The sequence below is a fragment of the Salminus brasiliensis genome, chromosome 24 (genome assembly GCF_030463535.1).
Source record: "Salminus brasiliensis chromosome 24, fSalBra1.hap2, whole genome shotgun sequence".
Classification (NCBI taxonomy): domain Eukaryota; kingdom Metazoa; phylum Chordata; class Actinopteri; order Characiformes; family Bryconidae; genus Salminus; species Salminus brasiliensis.
In genome coordinates, this window is record NC_132901.1 from 4398406 (window position 1) to 4416906 (window position 18501).

Consider the following 18501-nt stretch of genomic DNA (forward strand, 5'->3'; position numbering starts at 1 on the left):
TGATAAAAAAAAAAATAGAAGGACAAACATTACATCGACATTTCACAATGTATATATAAATATATATAATAAATATACAGCTCTGACTGATAAGGAGAGCTGCATTATTTTCCACAGCACACACACTTCTCTACTGCCCTCTAGAGGAAAACAGCCGCAGCTCCATCACTGAAGAGGAGCAACAGTGCTGGTTCTTCAAAGCATGGTTTAGTGAATCTGCTGGACTCTGGTTTTCTGAATGGATCAGTTGATGATCTTCAGTTCATCTATGAGAGAGAATCAAACTGCTGCTACTGATCAGTGTGTGAAACAGGGGGTAAAACACTCATTAGAAATGTGGAATGATAGATGGGCTGGACATTCAGAACCGTGCATGGAAATCTAAACAGACATTATATTTACATTTACATTTACGGCATTTAGCAGAGGCTCTTATCCAGAGCGACTTACAAAGTGCTTTGCTATTTACCCAAGAAAACCTCAGCTAGTTAGAATAGACTAATAATACAAAAGATACCTCCAAGCTTAGACATTACTAAACACAATACAATAAGGCGACCATAGAACTATTCGTCCAAGTACTCTCTGAAGAGGTGGGTCTTCAGTCTGCGTTTGAAGACAGCGAGTGACTCGGCCGTTCGGACATCCAGGGGCAGCTCGTTCCACCACTTTGGTGCCAGGACAGAAAAAAGCCTGGACGCTTGTCTTCCGCGGATTTTGAGGGATGGCGGGTCGAGCCGAGCCGTGCTTGAAGACATAAAGAAGCTAAACTCAGATTTTATTATAATATCTCATAAATGTAAAGGTGTATGAGGGTGAGAACCGGCTTTACGAAAGAGCATGAGGGGCTCTGCTGCATTCACACCTCCAGCACACACAGGAAACTGTTGGTGGTACTTGGTCACTTCCTGCATTAACTCCACTAATGCAGTTAAACTAGCCGAGCCATGCAGCAGTGCTGTAGTGTTCCTACAGAGACGCAGTAATTCAGTGTTTCAGTCTTTCAGAGATTAGAGATGTCTCTCAGTGTTTATGATGAAGTGATTGGAACTGAGGAGATGAACAGAGGAGATAGGGTGGAGATGGTGGTGGAGATCTATGAGAGTGTAGACGCTGTTAGAGGACATGACCCCAACACAGAGATGGAGGCCGTCAACACGAGGAGGAAGCCACAGACACAACAAGCAGGTATCATTACTAATCCTTTATTGAATCTCTTCTTTTAGAGACAGTAAATACTAGAATACTGGAACACTGAGCTGTATTCTGTAGGAGCTCTACTGTAATGCTGCACTTCTGGACTAGGTGAACTGTTTTAGTGGTGGTAAAGAACAAGCAGCATTACTACAGTACAGCTATCAGTGCATCTTTGTATTGGACTGTAGAGAACATCTGTAGATCACAGGTTCTTGAGAAGCTCTCAGTAAACACAGGTATCTCATACTGATAAAGGTGTAGTTTAGTTTTAGGTAGGATTGGTCAACAGAGAGACCCCACTATAGGTCAGACTCACACTACAGAACTGTTCTCTGGTTACTGAGAGATCAGCATGGGTTTTATACAGCTCTCACAAAGACGTGGTTTGATGTGAAGTCAGACCACAGACAGTCTGGATGATCTGACTGCTGGATTTGATCAGTCATAGATGAGGAGCTGATGATTATCTTGGCATAGTTGAATAATGAGAGTTAAGTACCTGAAAGTTATATTTACCCCCAAAATAAAGTGAAATACAGCCAGCCCACTAATGAAAGGGTATATAGAACGGCTACTGTCAAGTATGGAAGCAAGGCTAAAAGTTAATGCTGAGCTGACCAGGAAAGAGAGAAGCCTCGAACAGAGGAAGTGACACTGTGGGTATCTGCTCAGAGAAGATGAGTGACTGTGGTGTGATGTAATGAAGCCAGAGGTTGACTGGGTGCTAAGCAAAAAGCTAACCAACAAACCAGTTACGATCTCTTCAACTAGCTAGCTAATTGAGAAAAGGCAGCAGGTTCTGCTGAGTTTGGATTTGTAGCCAGCTGTGTGGGCTTAAGTAAGGTAGCTATCAGGCTAAGCACCACGTCACAGACTGTGTTCCAGCTAACTGAGGCTCACATCACACTAATTTAGAGGAAAAGGCCTCAAATCTGAGAGCACAGAGTCTCAATCCAGCGTTCTCCTCCTTCTGTGTTCATCTCTTAGAGTCACTTGGGAGAGTTTACCTGTGTTTAAACAGTGATACTGGTTCTGACTGAAGCTCATGTATCTGTGTTTCCACCATAGAGAGTCACTCTGCAGGAAGCAGATGCTACAGACTGACTGCAGTGTGTCTGGGGCTGCTGTGTGTTCTTCTGCTGACTGCCATCACACTGCTGTGGGTCAACTTCAACAACCTGACTGCAGAGAGAGACCAGTTACACACCGGTTACACAAACCTGACTGCAGAAAGATACCAGTTACACACCAGATACACCAACCTGACTGCAGAGAGAGACCAGTTACACACCAGTTACACCAACCTGACTGCAGAGAGAGACCAGTTACACACCAGTTACACCAACCTGACTAAAGAGAGAGACCAGTTACACACCAGTTACGAAGGAAAGCTACAAAGGCAGAAAGATAGACTCCAGAGGAGCCTTTCTGAACTGGGTAGGTGAACAATGGTACACTTCAGGAAAACTGTCTCTTTCTCTTTTTTCAAAAACTAAAGAGTAAACTTTACTGAACCTGTGAAATATACACTTACTGGCCACTATATTGGAAACCTCAAAAACCATCACAAACACTACCCTGCTGGAAGATCCAGCTCAAGAGCAGCTTTTGCTGCTTTGCCGGTTTCTGGTTTCAGATGGTCCAAGCTGGTCTCTGGTGGTCAAGGTAGTTGAAAAACTGGTAATCCAGTCGAAAACTTACCCTATACTGGTAATCCAGCTGGTTACACTGGTTGACTAGCAAAGCTTTTCACAGTATATGTTTTATTTGTTTTAATGGAAGTGATCAAACCGATTGATGAGTTTGGTCAAGTTGGTCATCTTGGTCAACCAGCATTCAGTGACAAGAGTGTTAGTGAGGTCAGTATGCTGAATGATCAACACCCCACCTCCTCTTATCTCCCCACCTCATCCCAGCTCATCATCAAGTATTGAATGGAGCAGCATCCATCATTCCGGAAAACACAGTTCCACTGTCTATACCCTTCCAGCCCATGCATGACATTTGGCAGGGTGCCAATAGGTTTCTTTTGTTTTTATCTGCTCCACTCTAGTAATAAAAGTGTACTTAATTGTGTTTTGAACATCCTGAGATTTGTCTAATCATGTAAATATTTCAGCAGGTTTTAGGTTCTTATTTAAAATATGTTCAAATACATACATTTTATGTTTTCATCAAATGCTTGCGAGTAAACTTTGATCACACTTGCCTGCCTGTGTACTCAACCCCACCTACTATGATAACTTTGAGGTTTTAATATAGCTCTGTATATCTGACTGAGTGTGTGTGTGTGTGTGTGTGTGTGTGTGTGTGTATAGTGAGGGCAATGCAGCAGAACTGGAAGATCTTCAACACCAGTCTTTACTACATCTCCACTGAAAGGAAGAGCTGGGATGAGGGACGACAGGACTGCAGAGAGAGAGGAGCAGACCTGGTGATCATAAACAGTGTAGAGGAACAGGTAAATCTCACTGTACTGTAACCTACTGTAATCACTGTCTGTAGCACAGCATGACTGTAGTATTTAGCAAAGTATGAACAAGCTTCAGTATCCACAACAGTACTGTATAGATAAAAGAATTTAGGTTTAAGGAGGAGAACAATACCTGAAGTCCCTGTATCTCAGTCCTACCTCCATCTATCATGACTGGGGAGAAGTTAGGCCTGAACCCCAGCCTCCTCATAACTTCATGCAGTCTCTCTTCATTCTACAGTCACGTGTTGAAAGCATGGTCTGAACTCACAAACTAATACATTATATGTCCAAATGTTTGTAGACACTCCTTCTATTGAATACTTGCTGTCCCAATACTTTTGGCCATATAATGTATGTAATTATTGATCTTTCACTTTTTAGCTCCAGTTATTTGAACAGTGCTGCTTTACACTGGTTTTGGTCTGAGCTGTAATGATCCTGAACTTTCTCACCTTAACAGAAGTTTGTGGATGATCTGAGTAAGAGTAAGAATCATGGGGTTTCTATTGGTCTGACTGACCGAGAGGAAGGAGGAGTCTGGAAATGGGTGGACGGCACAGCTCTGACCACAGTGTAAGAGATCACTTATGTTATGAGTTATGATGCATTAATGAGCTTTTACATCATTACTCAACATGTTCAGTACAGTTCAATACAATGAACAGTCTGCATGCTGTTTCAGGTACTGGACGCATAGAAATGTGTTCAGAGACGAGGAGGACTGTGTTGTAAACAGGTATTTAGAAGGAGACAGATGGGCTGACAGACCATACCATGAACCTTACTACTGGATCTGTGAGATACCCTTTCTCCCATGACTGTATGTACTGGTGTAACTGGTAGAGTGCTTTAAGGCTCAGGTTTCCAACCTTATAAAATCATCAGTTTAGCAGCTCTGCCTGCACTTGCATTTTCAAGGTCAATGAGGCAGTTCTGTCAATCACAAGCTGTGGGTGGGATGTGGGTGGGTGGTGTTTTTAGGAGTGACCTCATGTCCATAAACTGGGGCTACAAATACATTTACATGTATTTACATGTTGGCAGAGCTGAAGCTCACTGTAATGTCTCCCTCTGCTGGCCTCAGTGCCTCAGTGTGCAAGAGCTAAGCTCCACCCTTCACCTGAGGCTCACCTCCAGCACAGAGGTGCTGTTCATCATTGGACTGAGTAGGACTCCTCTTGAGCTCCTCAGTTTGGAGGGTTCTTGGTGAAGTCACTGTGACTCTATCAATCTTTGATGTGTTTGTGATGCATTGTTGTTTATTCTGTTTTGTTTATTGACCTGGGTTATGGATTTGCCTGTATTGTACCTGCCTGCCTGTCCCCTGATCTCTGCCTGTCCTGACAATGAAGTGTTTTCTTTAGCCCTATTAAAGTCCATTTGCACATGCAGCCAGCCTCACCTACTATGTTACAATAAATGGTTTAAAGAGTGCTACCATGAAGACAGTGAAATTAGAATGGCAAAATACAGTCATTTCAGTGAAACTGCCCCTGCACTCTCACGTAGCAAATGCAGTTTTAAACAAATGACTTATTTAATTTACATTAAAAACTTTTATAAAAGTCCAAAATATGCTGCCACATCCCACAGACTGTCTTTAAATATGAGAAATGATCAGCCATAACTTTAGCACCACTTACAGGTCAGGTGAAGTGAACTGATTGTCTTCATCTACAGTGGCATCTGTCAAAGGGTGAATTTATCAGGACGCAAGTAAACAGTCAGTTCTCAAAGTTAATATTAAAAGCAGTAAAAATGGTCCAGTATTCATAGGGGTCAAATTGTGATGGCTAGACGACTGGGTCAGAACATCACCAAAACATCAGGCAGGTTCTGTGGGGTGCTCCCAGGTATGCAGTGGTCAGTACCTACCAAAACTGCTCCAAAAAAAGAACCATCTGTGAACCAGCGACAGGACGTGAGCACCTAAGGCTCATTGATGTAATCTATGGAGGTCCGACCCCCACAACCTACAGGACTTACAGGGTCTGCTGCTAACGTCTTGGTGTCAGATACCACAGGATGATTTCAGAGGTCTTGTGGAGTCCAGGTCTGGAATGTTGCTTCAGTTGCAGAAACTGTGGAATGTGGAAATTGCTTTTACAGTAAAGTTAAAGTGACCGTTTTTAAATCCTGACAGTTTCTATATCTGATCTTTTCATCTGATTGGTTGATCCACATTCACAGCTATTTTAAACTACTGATATTGAATTCTGTACTCATGGGGGCTCTGAGTGGTTCAGGCACTGCCCCCATGACCCAAAGATCGCTGGTTTGAATCCCAGGTCTTGCTGCCTGTCATCATCTATCAGCCTAAATCGCCATCACCATGATCGGGAGCATTACATGTGAGGGGGAGAGTACTAACGAGTGGGATTGGTAATTGCCTCTGAAATTCTGATATTGGGGAGGAGAACTAGGTCAAAATGTGCTTTTAAATGTGTTGTTTATTCAGCTGAGTGTAACTAGATTTTTAATATTAATAAATACTGAACACATCATCTACTAATGACTTAACAACACTTACACTTACACACAATACAGCACTATCAGGAGGTTACCTCCCTATATCTCACTAAAAAAAGGTTGTTTCAACTTAAAACATAAACAAATAAATAAAAGATAAAGCTTCCTATTTATCAAATACAGGTACTGGTCATAAAATTAGAATATCATAAAAAAATTTGATTTATTTCAGTAATTCCATTCAAAAAGTGAAACTTGTATATTATATTCATTCATTACACACAGACTAATATATTTAAGTGTTTATTTCTTTTAATTTGGATGGTTATAACTGACAACTAATTAAACCCCAAATTCAGTATCTCAGAAAATTAGAATATTACTTAAGACCAAAACAAAAAAAGGATTTTTATAAATGTTGGCCAAATGAAAAATATGAACATGAAAAGTGTGAGCATGTACAGCACTCAGTACTTAGTTGGGGCTCCATTAGCCTGGATTACCACAGCAATGTGGCGTGGCATGGAGTCAATCAGTCTGTGGCACTGCTCGGATGTTATGAGAGTACAGGTTGCTCTGACAGTGGTCCTCAGCTCTTCTGCATTGTTGGGTCTGGCATATCGCCTCTGTCTCTTCACAATATCCCATAGATTTTCCATTGGGTTAAGGTCAGGCAAGTTTGCTGGCCATTTAAGAACAGGGATATCATGGTCCTTAAACCAGGTACTGGTAGCTTTGGCACTGTGTGCAGGTGAAATCTGCACCCCATAAAGTTGGTCAGCAGCAGGAAGCATGAAGTGCTCTAAAACTTCCTGGTAGATGGCTGCGTTGACCTTGGACCTCAGAAAACACAGTGGACCAGCAGATGACATGGCACCCCAAACCATCACTGACTATGGAAACTTTACAATGGACCTCAAGCAACGTGGATTCTGTGCATCTCCTCTCTTCCTCCAGACTCTGAGTTTTGTTTTACAATGCTCTCCAGGGTGCGGTTATCCCTATTGCTTGTACACTTTTTTCTACCACATCTTTTCCTTCCCTTCGCCTCTCTATTAATGTGCTTGGACACAGAGTTTTGTGAACAGCAAGCTTCTTTAGTAATGGCCTTTTGTGTCTTGCCCTCCTTGTGCAAGGTGTCAAAGGTTGTCTTTTGGACAACTGTCATGTCAGCAGTGAGCCATTTAAAGGCCTTTGCAGAGTTAATTAGCTGATTAGAGTGTGGCATCAGGTGTCTTCAATATTGAACAATATTCTAATTTTCTGAGATACTGAATTTAGGGTTTCATTAGTTGTCAGTTATAACCATCAAAATGAAAAGAAATAAACACTTGAAATAAATCAGTCTGTGTGTAATGAATGAATTAAACATTTTTGAATGAAATTACAAAAATTAAAATCAACTTTTCATTATATTCTAATTGTATGACCAGCACCTGTAGATCCCATTTACTTTCACAGCACACACACTTCTCTACTGCCCTCTAGAGGAAAACAGTCGCAGTTCCATCACTGAAGAGGAGCAACAGTGCTGGTTCTTCAAAGCACGGTTTAGTGAATCTGTTGGACTCTGGTTTTCTGAATGGATCAGTTGATGATCTTCAGTTCATCTATGAGAGAGAATCAAACTGCTGCTACTGATCAGTGTGTGAAACAGGGGGTAAAAACACTCATTAGAAATGTGGAATGATAGATGGGCTGGACATTCAGAACCATGCACGAAAATCTAAACAGACATAAAGAAGCTAAACTCAGATTTTATTATAATATCTCATAAATGTAAAAGTGTATGAGGGTGAGAACCAGCTTTAAGAAAGAGCATGAGGGGCTCTGCTGCATTCACACCTCCAGCACAAACAGGAAACTGTTTAAAGATAGGTTTGGTCACTTCCTTTACTAATACGTCTAATGCAGTTAAACTAGCCGAGCCGTGCAGCAGTGCTGTAGTGTTCCTACAGAGACGCAGTAATTCAGTGTTTTAGTCTTTCAGAGATTAGAGATGTCTCTCAGTGTTTATGATGAAGTGATCTACTTTGAGGGCGGAGCGGATGAAGAGGAGATAACTGTAGTTATTTATGAAAGTGCAGATGCTGTTGGAGGCCTTGACCCCAACACAGAGACAGAGGCAGTCAACACGAGGAGGAAGCTACAGACACAAGCAGGTATCATTACTAATCCTTTATTGAATCTCTTCTTTTAGAGACAGTAAATACTAGAATACTGAAATACTGAGCTGTATTCTGTAGGAACTCTACTGTAACACTGAAATGCTTTCCTTTAAGCGTCCGGCAATGCCAGATCGGTGGCTGTTCAAAAAGAGGCGGTGGCCACTCATGTATCAGAGGAGACGTGTTAAGTCCTTACCCTCCTAGGGAATGAAACACATTCTGAAGTTGATTTAATGATGGACCAAACCTCGTACAAATCAGTGGTCATCAGCTGCTCATCTTAAACCTTCTTCTCAGGACATGAACATACAGTGGCATGCTAAAGTTTGGCCACCCCTGATTAAAATATCTATTACTGCCAGGAGTAAACAGACAATGTTGATTTAAAGTGAAAGAAAATAAAACATTTCAATATTTTTAGCTGCCTGTACCATCAAACTGCACTGTTCTCCTGGGTGAGCCACCAAACGATACTGTCTTGCTGGGTGAGCCATCAAACTGGCTCTGTTTTCCTGGGTGAGCCACCAAACGACACTGTCCTGCTGGGTAAGCCATCAAACTGGCATGTTTCTGCTGGGTGAGCCATCAAACTGGCACTGTTTTCCTGGGTGAGCCACCAAACCACACTGTCCTGCTGGGTGAGCCATCAAACTGGCACTGTTTTCCTGGGTGAGCCACCAAACCACACTGTCCTGCTGAGTGAGCCATCAAACTGGCAATGTTTTCCTGGGTGAGCCACCAAACGACACTGTCCTGCTGGGTGAGCCATTAAACTGGCACTGTCCTGCTGGGTGAGCCATTAAACTGGCACTGTCCTGCTGGGTGAACCATCAAACTGGCATTGTCCTGCTAGGTGAGCCACCAAATGACACTGTCCTACTGGGTGAGCCCCCAAACTGGCACTGTTCTGCTGGGTGAGCCACCAAACTGCACTGTCCTGCTGGGTGAGCCACCAAACTGCACTGTCCTGCTGGGTGAGCCCTGAAACTGGCACTGTTTTGGTGCCTGGGCTATCAAACTAGCACTGTTCTGCTGGGTGAGCCATGAAACTGGCACTGTTCTGCTGGGTGTGCCATCACACTGGCACTGTCCTGCTAGGTGAGCCATCAAACTGGCACTGTCCTGCTGAGTGAGCCATCAAACTGGCACTGTCCTGCTGGGTGAGCCATCAAACTGGCTCTGTTTTCCTGGGTGAGCCACCAAACCACATATATTGCAGAGTCTGGTCGTGTTGGACCGGATGCTGTGGTACCTTCTTCCAGATGGCAGGAGGGTGAACAGTCTGTGTGAATGGTGGGTGGAGTCATCCACAATGCTGGTTGCTTTGCGGATGCAGCGGGCAGTGTAAATGTCCATGACGGAGGGGAGAGAGACTCCGATGATCCTCTCAGCTGTCCTCAGCCTGGCAGCATAATATGTTTGGAGATCTGGTCTGTGATGGTGTCTCTCCTCCTACAGAATATCTACAGTAGTAAATCCAACTCAGGCATTCCCAAACCACCAGCTACATGGTTTTGCTCTCAGACGTCTTTGTGCTGGAAGGTGGAGCAGACTGGATACTTGTTTAGCCCATGATTTTTACCTAATGGACAGCATCCTAACAATTCACTCATTTTTCCAGTAATGAGCTCTGCAGAAAGCAGATCCTACAGACTGACTGCAGTGTGTCTGGGGCTGCTGTGTGTTCTCCTGCTGACTGCCATCACACTGCTGTGGATCAAGTTCGACAACCTGACTGCAGAGAGAGACCAGTTACAGACCAGTAACACCAACCTGACTGCAGAGAGAGACCAGTTACAGACCAGTTACACCAACCTGACTGCAGAGAGAGACCAGTTACATACCAGTTACGAAGGAAAGCTACAAAGGGAGAAAGGTGGACTCCAGAGGAGCCTTTCTGAACTGGGTAGGTAAACAACTGTCCACTTCAGGAAAACTGTCTCTTTCTCTTTTTTCAAAAACTAAAGAGTAAACTTTACTGAACCTGTGAAATATACACTTACTGGCCACTATATTGGAAACCTCAAAAACCATCACAAACACTACCCTGCTGGAAGATCCAGCTCAAGAGCAGCTTTTGCTGCTTTGCCGGTTGCTGGTTTTAGATGGTCCAAGCAGATGGTAGTTGAAAAACTGGTAATCCAGTCGAAACTATACCCTATACTGGTAATCCAGGTGATTACACTAGTTGACTAGCAAAGCTCTTCACCAGCATAGTATATGTTTTATTTGTTTTAATGGAAGTGATCAAACTGATTGATGAGTTTGGTCAAGCTGGTCATCTTGGTCAACCAGCATTCAGTGACAAGAGCGTTAGTGAGGTCAGTATGTTGGATGATCAACACCCCACCTCCCCACCTCATCCTAACTCCCCACCTCATCCCAACTCATCATCAAGTATTGAATGGAGCAGCATCCATCATTCCGGAAAACACAGTTGTCCACTGTCTATACCCCTCCAGCCCATGCATGACATTTGGCAGGGTGCCAACAGGTTTCTCCGCTCCAGTCTAGTAATGAAAGTGTACTTAATTGTGTTTTAAACATCCTGAGATTTGTCTAAGCATGTTGTAAATATTTCAGCAGGTTTTAGGTTCTTATTTAAAATATGTTCAAATACATACATTTTATGTTTTCACTTTGCTCACACTTACCTGCCTGTGTACTCAACCCCACCTACTATGATAACTTTGAGGTTTTAATATAGCTCTGTATATCTGACTGAGTGTGTGTGTGTGTGTGTGTGTGTGTGTGTGTGTGTGTGTATAGTGAAGGCAATGCAGCAGAACTGGAAGTTCTTCAACACCAGTCTTTACTACATCTCCACTGAAAGGAAGAGCTGGGATGAGGGACGACAGGACTGCAGAGAGAGAGGAGCAGACCTGGTGATCATAAACAGTGTAGAGGAACAGGTAAATCTCACTGTACTGTAACCTACTGTAATCACTGTCTGTAGGACAGCATGACTGTAGTATTTAGCAAAGTATGAACAAGCTTCAGTATCCACAACAGTACTGTATAGATAAAAGAATTTAGGTTTAAGGAGGAGAACAATACCTGAAGTCCCTGTATCTCAGTCCTACCTCCATCTATTATGACTGGGGAGAAGTTAGGCCTGAACTCCAGCCTCCTCATAACTTCATACAGTCTCTCTTCATTCTACAGTCATGTGTTGAAAGCATGGTCTGAACTCACAAACTAATACATTATATGTCCAAATGTTTGTAGACACTCCTTCAATTGAATACATTCATTTGCTGTCCCAATACTTTTGGCCATATAATGTATGTAATTATTGATCTTTCACTTTTTAGCTCCAGTTATTTGAACAGTGCTGCTTTACACTGGTTTTGGTCTGAGCTGTAATGATCCTGAACTTTCTCACCTCAACAGGAGTTTGTGGATGATCTGAGCAAGAGTAAGAATCATGGGGTTTCTATTGGTCTGACTGACCGAGATGAAGAAGGAGTCTGGAAATGGGTGGACGGCACAGCTCTGACCACAGTGTAAGAGATCACTGAGTTATGATGCATTCATGAGCTTTTACCCCATTACTCAACATGTTCAGTACAGTTCAATAGAGTAAACAGTCTGCATGCTGTTTCAGGTACTGGATGCCAATAAATATGTTCGGAGACGAGGAGGACTGTGTTGTGAACAAGTATTTTGAAGAAATCAGATGGGTTGACAGACCATGCCATGAACCCTACTACTGGATCTGTGAGATACCCTTTCTCCCATGATTCTCCCCATGAAAACACAAAGATGTTTTCATCAAAGACAGATTCATTAACTACAGTTCAAAAGAATTAGAATCAGGATTGTTGGGGGTTTCTGAGTAGAGCTGATGTGTGAGATAAAACAACAATGTAGTGAGTTGAATTTGGTGGGAGCAGTTTGTTCTGAAGGTGATGTGAATCTGGTTCTTTTGTAAAGCTTGCTGTGAATATGAGTGTTAACCTGAGCAAGATTCAGTCAGCTGCTAGAAGAAGAAGCTATGAAGAAGGTCTGCTCTCGTCTTAATCTTTTGATGATAAAACTCACTGTGTGTTTCTCTCTTTCTGATTCAGATGTTTTGGGAACTTTAGGGTGTTTGTTTTTAAAGAACTGCTTCTGTTACTGCTGTTACAGAATGAATGGAGGCTTATGGTAATTTATGGAAATGGTTTATAATAAAATGCTGATTGAGATTCATCATATGTGTCATTTTAAAAAAAAAAAACACTGTAGTTGTAATTTTACAGTCAATTAATTTATTTTAAATGAATGAAGTTTTTCATGTTGACAAACCTCCGCCCATTTAAAAATATCATTGATCAATCTTTCTGAAAACAGATCTGCGTGTAGATTTATGGAATGTGAAATGACAGTTATTGTTTAGTAATAGTGGATTATAAACTAGTGAGAATTGTGGATTTACTTTTACACTTTTAGGAGGTTATGATCAATGTTGGTCAGCCTGTAAAATATTGAAATATGATATTACTGAACTACAAGTATTTCTTTATCTAACTGAACTGGAGTCATTCTATGAACTCCATCATTCCTGACTGTCTCTCAGCTCTCAGTTCCAGCTTGTAGCGTTCTCACGTCTCAGTCAGTGAACAACAAACACCACAGTATTACACAACACATGAGTCTGATCAGTGATTGGTCAGTATTTTAGAATCTTCTGAGGAAGATCCAGTTAGCATTTTAAACATCCTGAGTTTGGGAGTCACCTTATAATGATCCACAAGAGGGAGCCAATCAGCAGCTTACAAGCAGATCCAACCAACGGCTGTATTTCTGAGTTCCTGCATCCAAAGATAGTGAGTTCACACACATTAGTGTAGAACACACCAGCATCAAACTGTGAATGTTTCTTACAGTCTGTTAGTCCTCATAGAGTCTTTAAAGCACAGAGTCTGTACAGAAGTGTGATTTTCAGCAGGAGAACTGCCTCACACACATTCAGTCCTGCTCCAATAGAGAATAAAGACAGTGTTTGATTTTATACGGAGGTCACCAGATAAGCTGTTGATTAGAAAGTGTTTTGGTTTATTGCTTATTGATGATGATAAATGGATCCCAGACTCCACCAGGGTCACCTTGCTGGAGCTGTCCAGGGTGCTGAATGTCATCATCTCTTATTGAGCAGAACTGATGCTCCTTCTTTTTCTTTTCTTTATTTTAATGTGAAACTGAGTTCTACACAGTCCACAGACTGGAGTAACCTACTGAACCCAGCACAGTGCCAGAGACACTCACACACTGCTTATCAAACTAGAGGTTGCAGTGTGGGGACGAGTTGGTGACAAGAAAGCTGCATCACTCTATATGTTTCTCTTTTTCTATTAGAGCTCAGATCCTCCTTTTCTGCAGTTACTGTTTTTCCTAGTAACACTCCACTGAAACCAAAGCTAAAAGTAATGATTGTAAGAGTAAAAAGCAGTGTTTTATATGACTCACCATTTATAACCAGTCTTTAATTTGTGCTGAAAGTATTTTGTGATTTCATCCCTGTAGCAAAGAATAAAGCTCAGATAGATCAAACAGGCCTAAATATAATTGAAATATATAAATGTGTTAGTATTGAGGATTAGAGCTCCCCCTACAGTCAATAACTGTCATTTGTGCTTTGAGCCATCACTGAAAGGCACATTTTACACATGCATTTCTGGATGAGCTGAGAGATACAGAACAGTCCCTGAAAGTGAAAGAAGTATGTGGACTGAGTTGTGGGGAAGACAGAGTCAGTGTGGTCTGTACAGACTGCAGAGGGAGTTAGTTCAGTAGCCCAGCACATATTGGAGACTTCCCTGCATCCACCTTAAATGGTGCTGTAGCATAAAAGTAAGATAAGAAACTGTTCACAGACCAGTAAACACTACTAGATTATGAATCAGGTTGAAAAACAAATCACACATTTAATATGCGCTGACTCATCTGCACCCCTCACACACCACTCTTCAACTCTTGGAAAACCTGCAGACTGAAATCAGGGAAACAATCCCGTCAGCTTTATTGGCAGGACAAACAGCAGGTCACAAAGGTCACAGCGATTTGCCAGATGTTTTTTTACAGGTTTATTCAGGGAAGCGAAAAACGACAAACTGGAGGCAAAAAGCATTAAATTAAAATAACTGATTTAATCACTGAATAATAAAAGAATAAATATTAAAGAAAAAAAAAGCCTCTATTCTTGCCTCATGACCTTGAGAAGCAGAGTGACCCGTAGACCCGTTTTCCCGTAGTCCTGATAAGGCCTCGTCCTCCGTTCTTCTCACTTCTTCCTACAACAGCAGTGTCGATCTTCCCCATCTACTCTCTCCTCTCTGTTTGTATTAACCCTTTATCTCTCAGCAACAAGGTCTACCATTGAAAACCATCCAATCACAGACTCTGCCTCCAGATCTGCCCATTGTAAGGTTTTGTAAGATCTTTGAGGTTTTTTTTTTCTTAATTTCTGCATATACTACAAACTGCATTCACTAAGTCTGACCTTTACTCTACTTATGTGGTTATGAAATGCTGAAGCTTAAACATCTCCAATCCTGAATTCCCCTGAATATACTGTAATCTCTACAGAAGCAATACACACCCAGAAATGAGAGGATACTGTATGTACATCTATCAATCAAATCAACCATAAATCCCTGAAAGGAAGAAATGTAAAATAGAGCTCATAAGCAACCTTAGATCGAGCAGATTGAACCTCACACATGTGGCATTTAGTGTGAGCAGCAAGGAAACTAGAGGTTTTAAAAAATATGAGTGACACTCTGAACCACATGTAGTAGTGCCATGGGTGTGTGTGTGTGTGCGTGTGTGTGTATGAGAGAGAGAGAAATCCATTATTTCTAATACACACTTTTTTCACAGACAGAAAAAAATCGGTTATCACAGGGATAATCAGCCCAGGCCTTTGTAGAATTGTACGTATAGCCTGTTAGGACACAGTCTTCATCTCCAGCATTACTGTTGGGTTCTCCAGGGAACCAGAAACTACAAGATAGAATCAGAGGATCAATGTGTTTATCAGAGCAGTGAGGAGTGAGAGTCAGCATCATGATCAGTGTTCAGTTCAGTGCTCTCTTACCCAGTGGTCAGTGCTGAGCCATCCACCCATTTCCAGACTCCCTCTCTTTCACTGTCAGTCAGACCAATCCAAGTCAACTGACCTTTCAGTAGTTTATCAATAAAGTCCTGTTGGCATTCAGATACACATTCTTAGTAAGAAAGAGGAAAATGTACTTTATTGTAAATGTGTTTCATCACACAAGCACATTCATCTCTCTCTCTCTCTCTCTCTTTCTCTCTCTCTCACCTGTTCCTCTCTGCTGTTGATGATCAGCAAGTCTCCTCCTCTCTCTCTGCAGTGCTCTCTGCTCTCACTCCAGCTCTTCTCCTCAGTAGAGATGTAGTACAAAATAGCATGCGAAAACCTCCAACCTTGCTGCAAGGCTTTTTCTAGACACAAACATACACACTCAGATATACATTACTGACATCATCATATATTTCATACACAATATTTAAACACACACACACACACTTTGGAGTAAGTCCAAAGTGTAAATAAAAGAAAAGCAAGGTCCAGTGTTCTGTACGGCAGGACTGCACAGCGCAGCTACATGCCTACACACTACATTTAAAGGTTGATGAGACCAGGTCCAGAGGGAGAAAACAAATGTTCAGACACCATTTGTAATGCTTTAGAGTTAATCCAGCTTCAACTCAAACAGTGAGCTTTGGACGACTGATATGCAGCTGAAACACGAAGGGGAGATGCAATTTAGTGACTCGTACTCTGATGTTGGCTGTATTCCACTAGTACATTTATTTACTACTTGACCTTTCATACGTGAACTGAAGAACAGGGGGCAACTTGAGACAAGCCCAAGAAGAGGTTAGGTCTAACCAGGACCAACAAGAGATCAGAAAAGAGACCCAGGAGAACACTCGAGGGAGGTTTACCAATTTACCATCCAGACTTGTGTATGAGAAACCCAAGACTGAGCACAAGGCTAGAGGTTGGCCGTCCTTAAATAGAAAAGGGACAGGTGTTGCTGATTGATCCTAATCAGTGTGTTGTGGGTCTGGGTTTCCCTCTGGTGGCTGGGGATGGCATAGCAGGTTGCCCAGCCACAGTCTGTACCCTTACACCTTTCTAAGTTACATAATGAATGTCTTTTACCCTTTCTAGTTTCTAGATTGCAAGAACCTAGAATATCTATACACTGCTAATCCTATCAAGTCAGGTGAGTTTAACCTCAAGTCCTATTAAAGTCAATGCCCTCTCTAGTGTTTACAGTCAAAAAGTTAAATTCTCTACTGTTCTCCCCACTAGCTTTATCGTGGCACCTATTGGAAACTGCCGAGGCCCTGTTTCAAGGCCCTGTGTTTTTGGTATTCCGGAGGATATTGAATCTGACTGTGGTGTCCAGTTTACTGCTTACTAAGTTTGGATAGCATTTATAGAACAGTTGGGAATATCAGTTAGTTTAACATCAGGCTGCCATCCCTAGTCAAATGAACAATGTGAGAGGGCCAACCAGAAAGTTCTTCTCTCATTATAATCATAATACGACTGGTCTAGGTACTTGGCCTGGCCTGGGCTGAAACAGCTCACAGCATCCTTACTGGTTCTATTACTAGCCATACCCCATTTGGTCACCAAGTCCCTCTAAAGCCCTGGTCCTCCATTAACTCTGATTGTTCCTTCCATGAGAGCTGTCACCAAAGAGCAAGATTTACATTACTTCAGCACATCGTGAGACCATTGTGATCAGGGGGCAGGGACATTGGTTGACTGATTAGCATAATGTGACGTGAGGTATGTCATCTTTGCCTATAGCATAACTGGAGGGGGTTCTGCAGAGGCTGAACTGACCACAAGAATGGTGTGATTTTTGACACTGAACAATAAAAGAAATGATAAATGTTTTAATAAAAAAACTTGCTTAAAAAAGGTTTTGGGTTTAATTACTCTTTAAACCTACAAATATTTACTCACCCAGTTCAGAGAGCTGCCACTGGAATCCTGCTCTACTCTTCAGCAACTGGTCTCTCTCTGCAGTCAGGTTGGTGTTACTGGTGTGTAACTGGTCTCTCTCTGCAGTCAGGTTGTTGAACTTGATCCACAGAAGTGTGATGGCAGTCAGCAGGAGAACACACAGCAGCCCCAGAAACACTGCAATCAGTCTACAGAATCTGCTCCCTGCAGAGCTGCTTCCTGAAGCTAGAAATGAACACACTCTTCACACCTATGATAGTTTACACTTTACAGTGAATACTAGTGTTGATTCAGAGCCTTCATGAAGTGATGCTGCTGTGTCTCTAGTAGTGGAGCTGTATGTATGTGAGTGTACCTGTGATCATGTTTTCTTTATGGCTTCTTGTCACACGAGTCTCTGGGACGTCTTCATTCACATAGATCTCTTCATATGAGTCCTTGCTGTCATTTGAAGCAGTTGATTTGAGGTCTGCTGTAATTTCTGAATTCATATAAACATCCTCACACATCTCTGGTTCTGCTCTCCTCATTTCGAAACAAGTAGAAAAATCTTGTTTATAATTATTTTTGGTTTAATTGCAGACTACAGTCCTCAGAGCCTTCAGCTCTCCAAATGACTCTGTGTTTGTGGTTTGTGTAATATATATATGCTGCTCTCAGAACAGGAAGTTGAGGCCTCAGCAAGTCGGCATAAAGCACAGAGCGTTCTCACAAGCCCACCTCTAAATCTGCTCTCTTATGTCTCTGCAGATTCAGTGTATTGAACATGTTGAAATGTGTGTGTTCTCTGTGTAGGAAGTTTAACACTATGGAGGGCACTGTAGTTTCTCTTTAAGGTTTAGGGCCTGTATGTGAGTTTGGGGATTTCTCTTTGAGCTGCCATTGCATTTCTAGGTCACAGCCTTTGGCAGGCTTCACACTCTCTTCAATGCTAAATGCACACACAACAAACTCATCTATAATCATTTATTTTCACAGTTGATTCATGTTGAAGTGTGTGTGTGTGTGTGTGTGTGTGTGTGTGTGTGTGTTTGTTTCAGATGCTCATTATTGCTGTGAGCTCTGAGAAAAAAACACATTAAACAGGAAGCTGAAACCCACAGGCTGAGCCTGAGCCGAGTGTGGGTAGAATTATTTCACAGTTGTGTAGTTTCTTTTGTGAACAACACTTACCAACCATCCCTCCCCACCAA

General features: G+C 42.1%; 2 protein-coding genes across 2 annotated transcripts in view; one reads left to right on the plus strand and one right to left on the minus strand.

Annotated features, from left to right (window-relative positions):
- LOC140546339 (uncharacterized) overlaps window positions 1-17838 on the minus strand; it is a 48726-nt gene extending 30888 nt beyond the window's left edge. The window contains exons 1-2 of the mRNA XM_072669528.1: window positions 17664-17838; window positions 17428-17527 (exon numbers count right to left, since the gene is read on the minus strand). Of these exons, the coding sequence (XP_072525629.1) occupies window positions 17428-17527; window positions 17664-17838 (275 nt within the window). The remainder of the gene's footprint in view (window positions 1-17427; window positions 17528-17663) is intronic.
- Window positions 1017-11820, plus strand: LOC140547182 (uncharacterized). Its single transcript, XM_072670772.1, has 5 exons — window positions 1017-1188; window positions 2266-2563; window positions 10056-10186; window positions 11080-11222; window positions 11704-11820. The coding sequence occupies exons 1-5, from the start codon at window positions 1017-1019 to the stop codon at window positions 11818-11820; spliced, it is 861 nt and encodes a 286-aa protein (XP_072526873.1).
- Window positions 17839-18501: the final 663 nt, after the last annotated feature.